We start from the raw sequence: 16,395 nt of genomic DNA, 5'->3' as shown, positions 1-16,395 counted from the left end.
AGTCGAACTATTCACCTAACCTCTTACAAATATATGTGCGTCTGCATATATATAATATAAAAATTATTCGCGCGTGCTTCCGGCACATTTACGATCATTACGGACGGAATGTATTTTTGCATAGGCTGCGTTATAATACACCAACGTATGCCAAAATACAATAATAAAATGCACATAACATGTTAACGAGTGAGTAGTGAGAGATCTCCCTCTCCCTTCCATCGATGTGTACGTCTCCTACTGGGACAAACCGCTCCGCATGGAAATCGTATCATCCTGTCCATGTGTCCAGCTCGACCGACCCGACGGTCCCCCTCTACTGGGTGCGCGCACGCGTGTGAGTGCAAGCCTGCGAGTGTGAGTCTCGTTATGCATCGAGCAACTGAAAATGGCTAATTGTCAGAGTCGCTTGCGCAGCAGGTGAAACGGAGCCTTTGGACGAGGACGAGGACGAGGACGAGGTCGAGGTCGAGGTCGACGGGACGGTCGCTCGAGGAGACTCGCGTGCCGTAGGCTTTGACTCAGGTGGCCGGTTCAGCCTCGATCTCCGGCCACGAGTCGTCCGCGTCGATAATCGGTAGACGTGTGCGAGCGGCGTCTCGAGGAAAACTCGGAAGCGAGATTCCGTCGACAACGAGGGGTACAAAAAAAGAAGAGAGGTTCCGGGGGAGAAAGAGCGACCGAGTAAGAGAGAGAGAATTTTTGTTCCGCTCTCCACTCCGCAACGCGCGCTCTGCTACTGACGGAAGAGCAAGAGAGAAGGAGCGAGCTCGAGCAAGATAGACGAGGCTCGAGGATGGTGCTGAGTTTAAGGAGCGCACCGGCCGACGGACCTCGTCGAGTGTTTTAAGTACACTGGCGGAAGTGAGGAGGACGGGCCCCGCTCGGAAGTATACAAGACACTATAGACTGCGGAAACCCATCGTTTCACCCATGCCAGCAATCGAGAGTGACGAGTCTCTCACGACACCTCTCTGCCACCCCGCAGAGTCGATCTTACATTGCTGGTTTGTTTGATCTATAGTTGGATCGATGCACTTTACGATCCTTCGAATTTTCTTTTCTTTTTTTTTTACATGACAAGTATATTTTATTTACCTGTGTGCAAGCAGTTGTCTTTACGCCAGAACTTCTCTTTATTCATTTTTAGTTAATCCCAACCATTGATTCTATCTATTGAGATTGTGATTTTAAATTAAAAAAATTGTAAATACTCTATCGATGTACAGTTTTTGTGCTAAAACTAGAACTACATGGCAGTTTAAATACGTCACACAATCAAATACTATATAAATCATGCACGTTTATAGTGGCGCATACTTATTTATCATTTATACTTCTTGTGTTAATTTCATTTTTATATGTTTTTTCGCTAGCAAAAGTAATTCTTCCATTTATAAGTTTCTCAAATCTTTACTATTTACCATTTCCACCGCAATTTTAAGAAATATAATCCATTATGATACATTGTATATTCGACTTTCTATTTGTAATTGTACCCGGATAGAAAAGCTGTTACTACAATATGTAACTACAATATAACTACTTTTTAGCTTAAATAGTATGTATAATCAAGTTAAATAATCTTTATTTAATATAAGGATAAATTAGTATCAAATGCTTTTGCTTTGCCTATGCACGATTTACTATATTTTGAGATTATATTCGACTCATCATTTCTAAATAAGCAAAATATTAAAAACTTTTATTATTTATTTATTTTCTTATTATATTTTTCTTATTATAATATTTTATTATTTATTTTCTAAATATAATAAAACTTCAAATACAATAAATGATTGCATTGATAACGTTCAATAGTTACAGAAATTACAAACTCTGGAAATATTTTATCTCGTCAATAATAACGTTTTTTTATGGTTAAAATTATATTTTGGATAATATCATCGGTTATTTAAAATTAATATTAATACATATTTTGATCGTATACTTGATTAAAGCTTCAGTATTTTTAAAATATATAATCAGGGAGTGTATTATAATAATTCTATTAAGTAATTATCCTCTCTAAGATATAAATACTCTGTACATATGCTTTTCATATACGAATCATATTAAATGATTAATTGTCAAAATAATCATTTTTTATCTTTATTTTAATTTCTACTCATTAATGGCTTTAATAATTGATCTTTATATTTATTGATTGAATAATATTTGTAAAGCATGATAAATTAATGAGTCTAACCGGATACTTATTTTTATTTAATTATATTTAATTACAAAAACTTTATTTAAATTAAATACGTACAAAACAACTGCTTATAATATCAATACAGGTACAAATTATTTGTGAATTTGCTTAAATTACAATGTGAAATCATTTCCTTCTAACATAACAGATAACAACTATTTACTACTCCTGTTAATTCAAGTTTCATATTATTAATCAATAAATATTTTGAAAACTTTTTCATCTACATTTAATTAAGGATAGGTTAACTTAGCATACAGTAATTTAAACGCAAATAAAATTGTAAAGAAACTTGTTCTATACTACTGATTTTTTTTTCACATAAATATCATAATTAATGCACAGCAGTGGTAATAGCCAAGTATCTAGTTTTAAACGATGCAAGAGCAGTGTTATTCTTATTATCAACAAGCAAGAAAATCTAATAACCCGTAGATTAATTTCCATTTAATAGATACATCACGAACTCCCTGCAGTTTGACTAATAATGTATTCCTGATGTTTTTCAGGCAACCATTGTTATCGCTCGTTTCACTGGAATAACACAGGCCAGTCAGGAGCTATGGAGGGCATGGCTTCTGGAGCCTCTTCATTGGATAGTGCTGGAAGTAGTGGTCAGTCGTATTTGATGGATTATTTACAGCATGCATGGTGGACAGTGCGAAACGAGAGAATTGCACATTATATTCTGCACATATGCGAGGATTATTAATTACTTCTAATAGTTACAACTTCTTCTTGAAATTACAATACAATTTATTTAAAATGTAATAATAAGCGCAAAAAGTAAGATACAAATCACGTAAGGGATAAATTATAATAATAATTAGAAATTTAGTGATGAGGAAGTGAAATAGAAATTTTTAAATGTAGATGCCCGATGACCAATTTGCTATGTTGCATGATCGGATGAAATACTAAACTAATGTAGAGAATTGAAACTATAACTATACATAAATATTGGAAGATAATTATTTTAATTTCTAATACGATTGATGGTAAATTTATCATCTGGTTTTGGATAATTTTTCACAAAATTAATTGAATCAACTTTGTTTTTTTAATCCATTGGTATGGAACATTAAATTAAGTGATAAAATAAAATTATTTTATAACTATTTGTTGAAATGTATATTCATTCATCAAAGGACTCGATTAATTTATAATAATAACTAAACGATGTAAAAATATCCTAATTTCGTTCGTTGTATTTGTTATTGCTCCTTTTATAAAATGGATTAAAAAAGTAAAATATTTTTTGTACTACGTAAATCACATTCAATTCATGAAAGAAAATAAACCCATTGTAAATCACTTTTTATTTAATGAATATTATAAAGACGGGAATCGTGATGTTCATGTGCGTGACCAATGATTTCTTTCCTGGTGAAAGCTATCTCTTTGCTTTAAACCGCATTATTTTTACCATAATGGCGACCAATTTTACAAACCGCTTGCTACGCTAGTATTTTCATTATTTACTTCGAACTAAATCTGATTATTTTAGTTAAATTTGAAACGTTACGTATTTAGGTTCAAACTAGTTTTTAAAATCAATTTTTATCATTTGTGTTGCAGATGGAGCACTCAATGTTGGTAAGCAATCAAAATTTGTTTTAAATTTTTTTAATTAATGTTATATAAATTTGTATGAAGTATAAAGAAGTACTTTAAGTGTTCTAAATCATTATGTACGAAATTCTTTAGTTACCTCTAATTTCGTTACGTGAGATTCAATTTACGTTTTCTTCAAACTGAAATTCTAACTTAATGTAATATTTTGACGTTGGATTTTATTTTATCGCTTAACCTTTGGCCATCATTTAGTAATTATTTTCATTTTCTGTGGAACAACTCATATTTGTGGCATATAGAAAGGGATAGTGGAGGATGTGACAGCATTGGAAGTCCAGTTGGTGGTCCTGAATGTCGAAGTGACTATGATGATTTGCAAGCACAATATCAACTACTTAGACATAAGCACTCTGATACTATTAGACGGTTTGTTTTCCTTCATTTTATTTTTATTTTCAATTAAAGTGAAGATAATATAGTAAATAACCATTGAATACATCTGTTAAAATAAGTCTGAAATAGTATATAAATACAACTGGTTTTACATTACAATATCTGACACCTAATCTGAAATCTATTAATATCGTTTATTTTTTTACTTACATAAGATATATAATGAATATCAATAAGTTTAATAATTCATGAATGAAATTTTAAATATTTGTTCTATTTCCATATTTTACTGTTTAAGCCTCAAATATTAAAAAATAAAATTTCATTTTATAAATTTGAAAAATATACATTCACTACGTATTTCAATTATTGAAATCAAGTAATAAGTTATATTATGATTTAAAAAAAAAAAACAATACAATTTAAAAGGAAATTTAAACATAATTATGACATATAAATTTATTGACCTATGAGTAGATAATTTTGTCGCCTAAACACACATTTAATTAAATTTTAAATAAACAATGGTTATTTAACGATTCATTTACTTTAATATATTTTACCGTTCATACGTGAATTCGTTTTACAATATAGATTGCACAACTTCCCTCCTGCTTCACTCGTAACTATCACGTAAGCCTGATTATTTTTTAACCCTGCATTTTTCATGTATATATATGTATATATTTATATATATATATATATATATAATTCGTCAGTTGTACTACGCAAGTCTCTTAGAGCCATTTTTATAAATATGGATTTGAAAATAGTATTAAATATAAAAGAAATAGTATTTTTCATATTAACTAGTCGTGCACGCGTTAATTAGGTATAGAAGTATATTCAACATCGATGAATTCAAGAAAGTGAGAAAAAGTACGTATATTATTCGATAATACTAATGCGTGTTCTTATTTCTAACTCTGCAAAACGTGAAATTAATGCATTAAGAACATCAGATTGAATTTTTAAAAAGTATTCGTTCATTCAAAGTGAAGTAGATACATCTCGACATATAACTTTCTACATTTTTGCTGTCAGATATTTTCAACAGAATGCTTTTACTAATAGTATTTTGACCGAAATATGTTTCTAAAAATGATGACTTATTACAAACTGTTTTTATATCCAACTATCCAACATAATTTAAACGTCTAATTTTGTTAAGTTGCATATTTCAATTGTCATGCACATATCAACATATTTTTCAATTGACATACGAACATATCTATATGCATATCCATCATTTCATATTAAAAGACAGACTTCTGGAAATCTGAAATTTACGCTAAAAACGAAGGAAAAATGATTAAAATATTAAATTCCATAAATATTTTACTCTTTCTGATTTGTTAAAATGTATTGATGATTATTAATACATTTATTTTAGATATGTAGCATTGGATTAATTTTAATTTTAAAATAAATAGCAGAGCATATTAGGATACAAGTTTGAACATCTTTTATATCAAGAATATCAAGAATTTAAATTCTATTAAACGTATAATTTATTAAATTTAACGCCAATGTATAAGTTTGCACAAAACATCAATATGAAAAATAAAAACAGAATATAAAATAATTCATTAGAATTTGCTTTGAAAATTTACAATATTATTCACTTATAAACATGTTATCAAGAATAACATTTGATTGATCTATCATTGATAATGAAAATCGAAAATTAGCCCTAAATCATAAAATTTTCTTAAAATAATATTAAAAAATTTGAAACATGACAATGATAATTTAATTAATCCACTTCATAGAGCAAATACTTTGTGAATAAATCAACTAATATTATTTTGAATAAAAATTTAACAAAAGTAAACAAAATAGAGCTCGTGTCTGAATAAATTTAATACAACGTAATGCCTTAATGTAATTTCCGATTTTAAAGATGCGAGCATACCATGAAGGAGCTGGAGTACTATCGTAGCCAACACATAGCAGCTATGAATCAGCCGGATTCAACATCAGTCCAGGAGTCCTCAGCCCTGCGCGGCAAATACAGTGATCTTGTGAACGACAAGCAGCGCCTAGATCGCGAGGTGCAGGCACTGCAGAAGGAACTAACGGAACTCCGGTGTCAGAATAAAGAGGTTCTCGTAAGTGACCCAAGTGGTAATGCTACCGATGCCATGAATCAACATTACCTATCAGCACTGAGAAAATACGACGCGATGAAGGACGAGTATGACTCCTTAAGAAAGAGGTACGACGATCTCATATCGTCGCACTCATCAGCTGTTAACAAGGTAAGACTCCGTCTCTCTCTCTCTCTCTCTCTCTCTCTCTCTCTCTCCATCTTACTATTACCGTCCTCGTAACGTCTTACTTCTCATTATAAATCTTATGCGTGTATCAGCGATGCCTTATATCGGTCGAATTAAAGCGAAAAATGATGCCCACCTTTACACATATTCCGTAAAAAAATTATAAATTAATATAATTATTCTCTTTGTCGACAGCTGGAACTGGCTCAGGAGGAAGCGGCACGTTTGAAGAAGCAGTACGAGGACGTTGTTCAGGAGCGCAATAGCACAGTACGGGAGCGCAACGGTCTTAAGCAACAGTGCACAGCGGCGATTCGCCAATGGGACATTGCGCTACGGGAGCGAAACGAATACCGCGAGGCCTTGGCTAAGGTGTCGCAGCAGCATGAGGAAGCTGTTAAGGAGATTAATCAGGCGATGGTGGGCCGAATGAAGGCGAGCAAGGAAATCAAAAGGCTGACAGAGGAGCGAAACGCCGCGCTGCACGAGTACAGCCTCATAATGAGCGAGAGAGACACTGTTCACCAAGAAATGGAGACGCTGGGCAACGACTTGAGCCAGGCTTACGCTAAAGTCACGCATCTTGAGAACGAGAATAAGCAATTGGTCGAGGAGGTGGGTTGCTTAGATGTGCTTCTTTTAATCCTCTGGAAAAATTGCAGATTATTAAATTAGCCCCTACGATTTCAATATTTATTAAAAAATTACAAAGTGTTCATTTTAATTTTTAATTGATTGATTTAATGAAAAAAAGAATGAAAAATTTAATTAATTAAATTTTCTCACGGTCGTTATACTCTAATAGATTTCACAGGTGGAAGATGGTTTTAAGATTAAAAAATTATTGCTTCTAAAGAAATTGCTTCAAATATCTAGTTAATTAAGACTAAGATTAACTTCAAGACATTGACCATGCTTATAAGTCAAACAAAATAAGTAACATTTTTCATTTTTGTTTAGAAAAAAACCTTATCTTATCAGATAGAGACCTTGCGACGGGAAATATCATCAGCTCTGCACGATCGTGACGAGGCCCTTAAAGAGTCCAATGAATTACGACAAAAGTTTGGAGACTACTCCGAGGCTACGAGCCGCGATCGAAAAAATCGCTTGGAATTGCACTCGTACAACACGGAGCGCGATGTGGCGAATAAGGAAGCCGAAAAGGAGACGAACCCGAGAGACTACGCCAAGCGTGAGAAGGAGCGTATGGACAATCTCGATCAGGCGAACGTCGAGCTCGATAAGTTGCGCAAATTCGTCGATACATTGCAGGCTGACCTCGAGGAGGCTGTGCAGGAAGCCGAAGTATCGAAACGACGCCGCGATTGGGCATTCAGTGAACGCGATAAGATCGTACTGGAGCGTGAAAGTATTAGAACTCTATGTGATAGGTAATGCATTGGCTCTTTAATACGTTTAATAATGTTGCCGATTTTGAGAGTAAATTGAGATCACAAAGTACAAAAACATATATTGATTTATCAACTCATAAATTTGCATAATTTAAGTAAGTGAAATATCTATAATTTTATGAATAACATAATTGTTAAAATCTACTCCATATATAATATTTTGTATGAAATCAAATGTAAAATATTTTGAAAATAATATTTAGGGGTGCAAAAATGTATACGGACACGCTACTGTATTGTGCATGAAAAAAACAAAAAACAAAAGTCGAACTTACGTGACGTGGAATTTAAAATAATAATGTTAATCTATCGACTATTAATGGAGCATTAATTCTCGTAATAATATTATTCTTCACTATAGGCTACGCAAAGAGCGTGATCGTGCAGTCTCCGACCTCGCCAATGCGCTCCGCGACTCGGATGACATAAAGAGGCAACGTAACGAGGCTTCCAAAGAGTTGAAGGACCTTAAGGAAAAGATTGAGTCGGGTGATCATAACCTGCGCACTAGTCAATACGGCCAGAGTGTGCACGATTCGGATAACGAATGGGATGCCGTGACCGTGCATCTGGACCTCGGTAGGTTGGGCCTCGAGTCGGAACGCGACCTTGGCCTCATGCTCGTAGGTGGCCGAGACAATCCGTACTATCCGGATGACACAAGCGTTTACGTGGCTCAAGTGGCGCCCGGGAGTGTAATCGAGAACAAGCTCAGGGTAAACGACTGCATACTGAGGGTCAATAACGTTGACTGCTCGGCCGTATCGACACGCATGATCATGGATGCACTGAGGTCGTGCAATGCCGGATCCGCGACTCTTACCATCAGGAGACGAAGGCTGGGCCGAAGGTCCTTGAGAACGACACAGCTGCCAGTTGGATCTGTGTCCCATGGGATCACGCTGGAAATTGGTATTTACATTGGCAAGATATCGCCGGGCAGTCTGGCTGCTAAAGATGGCTATCTAGCAGTTGGCGATAGAGTTTTAAACGTAAGTGTGTCGTGTAACTTGCTAGCTTCGTACTTATTGATGGACTTTTCAATCGCAATATTTCATTATTCTTATTTCGATATAAATTATCTCTTCAATTAAACGGCTAATGGTTAATGATAAACGATAATTCGCAAAGACAATGCTTTCTAATTTAATTATGCGACTGAGATAATTTATTGTTAAATATACGTTATAGATTAACAGTAAAGCAATGGAAGGAGTAACTTCAGCTCACGAGGCGATGGCAATTCTAAACGATACATCGACTGACGTCCTTACAATAACGACGCTCAAGGGCATACCCTTGACAGCAGCATCTAGCGCCGAGGCGATGCCAATAGACGGCAGCTTCAGCTCGGAAAAGCAGAAAATGGTGAACAGCTGCTCGCAAACTGAGCAAGAGCGCATGATGTTGAAGACGACGTCAGAGGACTATGATCGTCGCTATATCGCCTCAAATTTCGGCGAACGCAGCGTCTACAAGATATCAAAGTCAATGAGCAACGACAAGCCCAGTGGCATAAGTAACGCTTGGGACAACTTCCGCGAGAAAATCGATATTGTCAGGGGTCGTAGACACAGCAAGGACCGCGAGGAAAAGAAAAAGAGACATCGAAACTCGAGCCCTAATACTTTTGAACAAGAGCAGGATGCTATTGCCAAGCTCGATTCCGTCATTGAAAGCTACCACAAGAAAGCTAATAACAGTTAGTTTTTAATTAAAACAATATTCACTACGAAAGCGAAACTTCTCATTCACTCGATACGTGCGAGCTTGACTGAAAATATTTTACTTGCGTCAATTAATATTTTTCAGGCAATAATGGAGTGCTGAAGCGAAGCAAACGTCGAGGAATCGGTGCGAACGGCAGTGGCGGCGGAGCGACCAGTGGATTGAACAGCGCAAATGGCTCTGAGAAATCCTCCGCTGATAAAAATGGAGGTACGTGGCCGAAAGTGCGCATAGGGCCCCTCATTCAAAACGGCACCGGCACCATCCTGCATCCAAGAAAGACCAAGGAGCGACTGCCCCTCAGCATGCTTCTCAATAATCCACCAAAATACGAGAGCACGTACAATTACAATCGCATCTCAAATCCCATACCCTTGGCAAACCTAAGCGGCGGAGTTGGCGGCATAAGCAGCAACAGGCACACGGTCTACAAGGCGGTTGAGAGTCCCTCGCCGAGTTTCATCAAGTCCGCGCAGCTGCACAGTCAAAAGTCCTTCGTGCCCTCGGCGGTGCAATTCAAGGACATCGGCCTCGACAAAACCGGTGAGGGAAATCTCGGCTCGGTGCTCACGCCTTCCGAGACGAGCATCGACTTCTCTATCAAGTCCAGCCGCGACGTCGATTACTACACGAAAAGCAAGCGCACGACCACGAGCAGCGCGAACGCTGCCGTTAGCACCAAGTACACGCCCCTCGGCCACGACGGCAATAGTCAAGTAGACTCGCTGACCCATAATCGCGTTCATTCGCAGCTCTACGCCTCGGCCTCCTCGTCCTCCGGTGGCGGCAGCGGCGTTGTGCCGCGTCTCGTCGGACCTGGTAATTTTTCCTTCCCACCCTACGCGCACCCCCACCCCCACCATCCGCACCAGCAGCCCATCAGCATAAGTACCAACTCGCGTTACCCATCACCACCGTCCCTCCCGAGTGCCCAGTCAGGTGAGTCCATAGGCCTTCCGGACGCGCGCTCCTTCTGTTTCGAGCCACCATACAGTCCCCAGCCCCAGGCCAACTTCGGCCACCTGCACACTCCGTCGATCGATCTGCACTACCACAAGCCTCGCGCCCATCCCACCATGAGCTCCTACGACGTGCCGCCCTACGTGTCCCATGGCTCGGCGACCGGTGGCTACGAGGGCGGCACCTTCCCAAGAAAGAAGGAGAATCAGCGCTTCAGGATACCGTCAAATCCGAGCGTCACCTCGAAAAGCAGCATCGGTAAGCTCTCCTCCGGCAGCATCGAAAAGACCTCGGAGCGTGGCAGTCCCATGCCTTCCTTTCACGTGGAGATCCTGAGCCCGGGAACCGGTAGCGGAGCCAGTGGCAGCGGTGCGAGGACAACCGGTAGTAAGAGGTCGAGCATGCCCGATTATTGTTACGCGAGGCCAGCGCACGGCCAAGTCAGGCGAATTCACATCGAAAAGAGTCAGGAGCCACTGGGGATACAGATATCGTGCCTTGAAAGCGGTGGAGTCTTCGTCTCGTCGGTGACAGAGCACAGCCTCGCGTCGCAAATTGGCCTGCAGATTGGTGACCAGCTGCTGGATGTTTGTGGAATCAATATGAGAACGTGTGACTCGTACCAAGTGGCGGCCAACATTCTGAGACAATGCGGTAACTCGTTCACGATGCTTGTGCAGTACAGTCCCGACAGTGAGTATTCGACTTTTAGATTTAATTGTAGACGGGAGTTGTTGATAAATATTCATAGACATAAGCGATTGACCAATTTACTTTATGCTATAATCATATAATCGCCAGTTCCTTTCAACTCTAAAAGTTCGCTGTCACTTACATTTTTAATGCGTAAGTTGTTCATTTTTTTTTTCTTTTTTTGTCATTAAGGGCTGCATCGAGGACGTCCTTTAAATTTGATAATAATATGACAATGAAAGAGCATTGATGATAATCTTAACACCAATTTCATTATACAAATGCCTATTAAAGTAAAAAATTCAAAATAAATATATACGTTATATTGTAATCAGAGCTTCTTTTTCTTCTTCTTCTTCTTCTTACTAATTTTTACAATACATTACTCTGCATGATTGTTAATTTCATATAAATGTCGCAAGTATTTATATCGCATGATATTTAAATATTTTATAGGTTTCTACAATATCGATGTTATGATATTAATAAATTTTTGAACATTTCTTTTTTTTTTTTTTATTTACAGTTCTACTTACATAAAATGAAAATGCGGATAATCATATTTCTAGAAAATTTGAGGAAAAAATTTTTCTCCTTCCCTAATGAGTTACGAGAAAAGTGTATTGAAGTTATGGCTAGAAGAGAGAATAGAATTTTAATAAATAAATGCCGCTTCCCTAATAATAATTCCCTAATCATGATTAATCCCCATATAATTAATAATATTAATAATAATTATAATTATTATAATCATTATCATTGTTATTGTTATTATCATTAGTATTAGTGTTATCATTAATGAAGATGACGATGACGATGATGATGGTGATGATGATGATGATGATGATGATGATGATGATGATGATAGAATGCGCGATTTTATTGACATTTAACGGTTGCTTGAAGATGATGAGAGATAGACGAATCGGGGAACAAATGAGAAACTTGTTGGTCATCGCTATCGGCATAATGCTTAGTCAAGTGCATCCTTTTGTTTGCTTGTTCGCAGAGTACAGTGAACTGGAAGGATCGGGATCTTCGAGTGATTCGGAAGGCAACGGTGATAAGGAAGCAAGTCATAGTGGCTCGTCCACGCCCTGCAACAGCCCCGAAGCTTCGCGTAAGAGCGCGATCGAGCCAATAGAGCCTTCGGAGCCGGAGCGCGATCAGTCCAGTTTGTCGACCATCAGGACGCCGAAGGAGCGTGAGCGAGAGCGTGATCTCCGTACTTCGGCATCCATTGAGGTAAAGATCGCCGCTTGCTCTTGCTTCGTTATCTCGACGCTCGCTCGTTTTCGCGTTTGGCAAATCACGAGCTTAGATATCGCTTTACGTGGCATGAAAGTATCTCGGCACCCGAGCTAATAATACGCGCATTAGTGAATTAAGCAATTATCGGGACAATTTAATGGCAATAGGTGAGAACGACGCAGGACCGTGAGCGTGATATTCGTAATTCAGCCTCGCTGGATATTAACATACGGAAGCCAGAGCTTCGCACAAGCCTCACCCTCGATGGTATTCGCAATAGTCTTGGAGGCACTGGTACGCTAACCCGAGCCCAGATCAACCAAACCGCCACTACGCTACAGCGACAGAACGCCACCGTGCGAAGGTAATTTATAATTATTAATGGGGCTGGACCAAGTGCTGACGAAGCATAATACATAGAGCAAATAGCACTTGGAAAGCCGGTGGGAGCTAAGATGCGAGGGAATCGATAGAATAATCCTTTGATATTTATATTTAATGAAGTCCGGCGCAAGACGACCAAAGCCGCAACAATAAGACACCGCCACTGAGCGAGCCACGTTACCTCTTTATCGAGACGAGGAAATGCTCGAACCTTGGCATATCACTCGTCGGAGGCAATGGTGTCGGTATTTTCGTTCACTCGGTCCAGTTGGGCTGCCTCGCGGAAGAGGCCGGCCTCCACATGGGCGATCGTATCCTCGAGTACAACGGCGTCGATCTGAGGCAGGCCACCGCCGAACGGGCAGCCCTCGAGCTCGCCCGACCCGCCGACAAGGTCACCCTTATCGCACAGTACATACCCGAGCGATACAACGAGGTGAAGGATAAGCCTGGTGACAGCTTCTACGTGAAGGCGATGTTCGATCGGGTTGGCGATGTGGGAGATAGCCTGCAGCTCAAGTTCAACAAGGACGACATTCTTTATGTCGATAATACGATGTTCAACGGGACGCCAGGACATTGGCGGGCTTGGGTCGTCGATCAGACTGGCAGAAGGCAAACTTGTGGTATTATTCCGAGTAAATTTAAGTGAGTACGCCCGTTCATTTTTCACTTTATTCAATTGCTTGAACATGCCTGAACATAAAATGTTATCATTTTTAATAAACAATAAGTAATTTGTATAAATAAATGTCGAGTTATAACTTCCTCTCGTGCTAATTATTCAATTGGACGAAAAATTAGCTTTGCCTTCTACTCGTCAATTTATTTCTTTACCTCTTAATTTTTAAAACATACGTAAAACATTATGACACACGCGTTGCATATATGACGATGAAGTATATATAATTTTATGACAATTGTCAACTATCGTCAATAATTGAACCTACAAAATTGTCGTATAAATAGAGGTCCGCTGTTAATGTTACTCTAAAAACTAGATTCCGTTAAATTTACATTAAATATTATTGTTTATTTAAGTGACAAATTGCGTTGCAGGGTCGAGGAAGAGCTGCTTTTACGAAGGTCACTCGGTGATTTAGAAACAGATGCTGGAAGGCGCGGAACGACAAGCGCGAGACGAAGTTTCTTTAGGCGAAAAAAACATCAACGTTCATCGAGTAGAGATAGTAAGGATTTGTCGCAACTTACGAGTGTCAATATGGGCTGGTACAGTGATAGTGGAACATTGAACGAAGAGAATCTTCCATTAAGCTACCAACGCGTTGAAAGACTTGACTGTGAGTTGTATAAATATATATATATATATATATGTATGATTATTATTTATAAGGAGGGCAATTAAGATGCTGTTCAAATTACGAATTACTTATGTAAACTTTAATTAATAAGTTTTCAAATGAGTTTCAAAATTGGCAAATATTTTAATTTCCTATTAAAAATTTCGACAGCGATTAAGTAAATATACTGTGTTTAGAATTCCAGTCATCCAGTGGTCGAAGGACCAGGATGGTTGAATTAGACTATGATCACCAGTTTACTGATGGCAGAAAGTCAGGATAAATGTAAAGGGTAGTGCTTCCGATTAGTAATTAACAGCCCTGTTTTTTTTTTTTTTTTTTTTGTCCCGATTGTTGCGTTTCTTTTACAATTACACAATTATGATTGTACCTCGATAATGAGAGTTGTTGTGTTCCGTGCGGTTCTTTGGTGATTCCACTTGGTGGTAGCATGTACTACATGTCGAGGTAGGAGATCGTAAATCTCCGTATCCTCTTGATGTAGTGCTACTTGATGGTGTCTTGTGAGCGTAAGAGTATGTTGGTGCACCGCAAAACAGGGTTGCGTAATGCTGCTGCGAGGGTTGCGTAATGGTGCGGAGGACTGCATCGCGAAACAGGAAGCGTTTAGGTAGATGGTAACAAAGGATAGATGTTGCTATGCAGAGACTAGAGTAAGTTTCGAACGTTCGAGAATATAGCTTTCGAAATTTCGATAATGACGCGAAAGCGAATCTTTAGAAGATTGGAAAATTCCAATCGACGTTACTATGCGGAGGCCAAATAAACATTGTCGGATGTTTGAAACTAAAACATTATATTTGAGAATTCTCGGACGCAATTGTTTATAGAAATTCGAGAGCTAGAGGGATTAGCAATTCCGAGAGCCAACGGTCATGAAAATTGCTTCAATCCTGAACATACTGTGAAAGAAATAACTAAACATTTGTTTAAAATTATCCTCTTTATTATACATATTTTAAAAACATTTGGAACAGTAATTATATATATATATATATATATATATATATATATATATATATATATATATATATTTGTAATATTTCCATAGATCCAGCTTTAAGACCAGTTTTAATAATTGGCCCACTAAACGAGTGCGTAGCAACCAAGCTGCTGCAGGAATTCCCTGGACAATTTACAAGGTGCTTACCTGAGGCGATGCATTGTTCGCAAGCCACATTGGAGCAAGGCTTGCGAGACTCGCAGTACGTGGATTATCGTAAGAAGGGCAGTTACTTTGAGTGCACGACGGTACAAGCTGTGAAAGAAATCTGTGAAAAGGTACTTTTCTTATACGATACTTATTGAATCATTGAATACATTGAATATACTTACTTTATCATAATTTTCGTTTCTTAGAATTCCCATTGCATTTTGGATATATCAATAGCATCACTCGAGCGATTACATAGGCATCAAATATATCCCATAGTATTACTAATCAAATTTAAAAGCACAAAGCAAATAAAGGAGGTGAAAGACTCGCGATATCCTAGCGATAAAGTCAGCGCAAAGGCAGCGAAAGAAATGTACGAGCACGCTTTGAAACTCGAGGCCGAATACAGACATTTCATAAATGGTAAGCAATGATATCAAAAATTAATCGTTAAATAATTCAACTAATACGTTAACTGCCCAGTGCCAATGTATTTAGCGTATGACTTTTATTACGGTTTTACATTATGAGATTAAGCATAGCAAAGCATTCCCCTAAGAATTTGATACCCTATCTTTACCAAGCGTCTCCTTTCTTTTTAAATACAATTTGAATAATGATTTTATATTATAGTGGTCATTCCAGCTGGAGTGAACATAGCGTACATCTGCACACAAGTAAAAGCTTCTGTGGATGATGAGCAGAGCAAGGCGTTATGGGTTCCTCGGGGTCTTCCTTGACATTCAAGGGGGGGTCCCCATAAACCGCAATGGAAATCAATTTAAAATCCATCAGGGGGCCCTTACGTCACTTAAAACAACAGAATTCATTGAAATTGTGTATTTATGGTTTCATTCTTATTTTCTGCTAAACGAGGTGGGAAGAATTTTTTTGTCTTTTCAATTGTTTTGTCTGTTGAACCATTGTTTTCCGAACCGCGTTCACTCAATACTTAAGGTATTCCTTTGCTTTAGCCAATTTTTTTATAACAACATATATTTTCATCCCTCCCTGTCTTCCATAG

The 16,395-nt window shown here is 38.0% G+C and overlaps 1 protein-coding gene across 1 annotated transcript; it reads left to right on the top strand.

Moving 5' to 3' along the window:
• The first annotated feature begins 457 nt into the window (after positions 1-457).
• Dlg5 (MAGUK family member discs large 5) lies at positions 458-16,395 on the top strand. The gene is made up of 17 exons (XM_011506336.1): positions 458-1,007; positions 2,725-2,829; positions 3,794-3,811; positions 4,090-4,216; positions 6,087-6,444; positions 6,658-7,077; positions 7,423-7,856; positions 8,239-8,869; positions 9,069-9,579; positions 9,690-11,258; positions 12,268-12,503; positions 12,677-12,873; positions 13,014-13,541; positions 13,953-14,194; positions 15,267-15,496; positions 15,575-15,794; positions 16,005-16,395. The coding sequence occupies exons 2-17, from the start codon at positions 2,778-2,780 to the stop codon at positions 16,109-16,111; spliced, it is 5,880 nt and encodes a 1,959-aa protein (XP_011504638.1). The 5' UTR covers positions 458-1,007; positions 2,725-2,777; the 3' UTR covers positions 16,112-16,395.

The sequence above is a fragment of the Ceratosolen solmsi genome, unplaced genomic scaffold (assembly GCF_000503995.2).
Source record: "Ceratosolen solmsi marchali unplaced genomic scaffold, CerSol_1.0 scaffold7, whole genome shotgun sequence".
NCBI classification, from domain to species: Eukaryota; Metazoa; Arthropoda; class Insecta; order Hymenoptera; family Agaonidae; genus Ceratosolen; species Ceratosolen solmsi.
The sequence above is the reverse complement of the archived record's forward strand: the minus strand, read 5'-3'. Positions and strand labels throughout refer to the sequence as shown.

Excerpts from the sequence above, each read along its gene's own strand:
- Dlg5 (XM_011506336.1), top strand. The coding sequence starts at position 2,778 with ATGGAGGGCATGGCTTCTGGAGCCTCTTCATTGGATAGTGCTGGAAGT. Across the intron at positions 8,870-9,068 it reads TTGGCGATAGAGTTTTAAAC|ATTAACAGTAAAGCAATGGA; the intron begins GTAAGTGTGTCG and ends TATACGTTATAG. Across the intron at positions 14,195-15,266 it reads ACGCGTTGAAAGACTTGACT|ATCCAGCTTTAAGACCAGTT; the intron begins GTGAGTTGTATA and ends ATATTTCCATAG.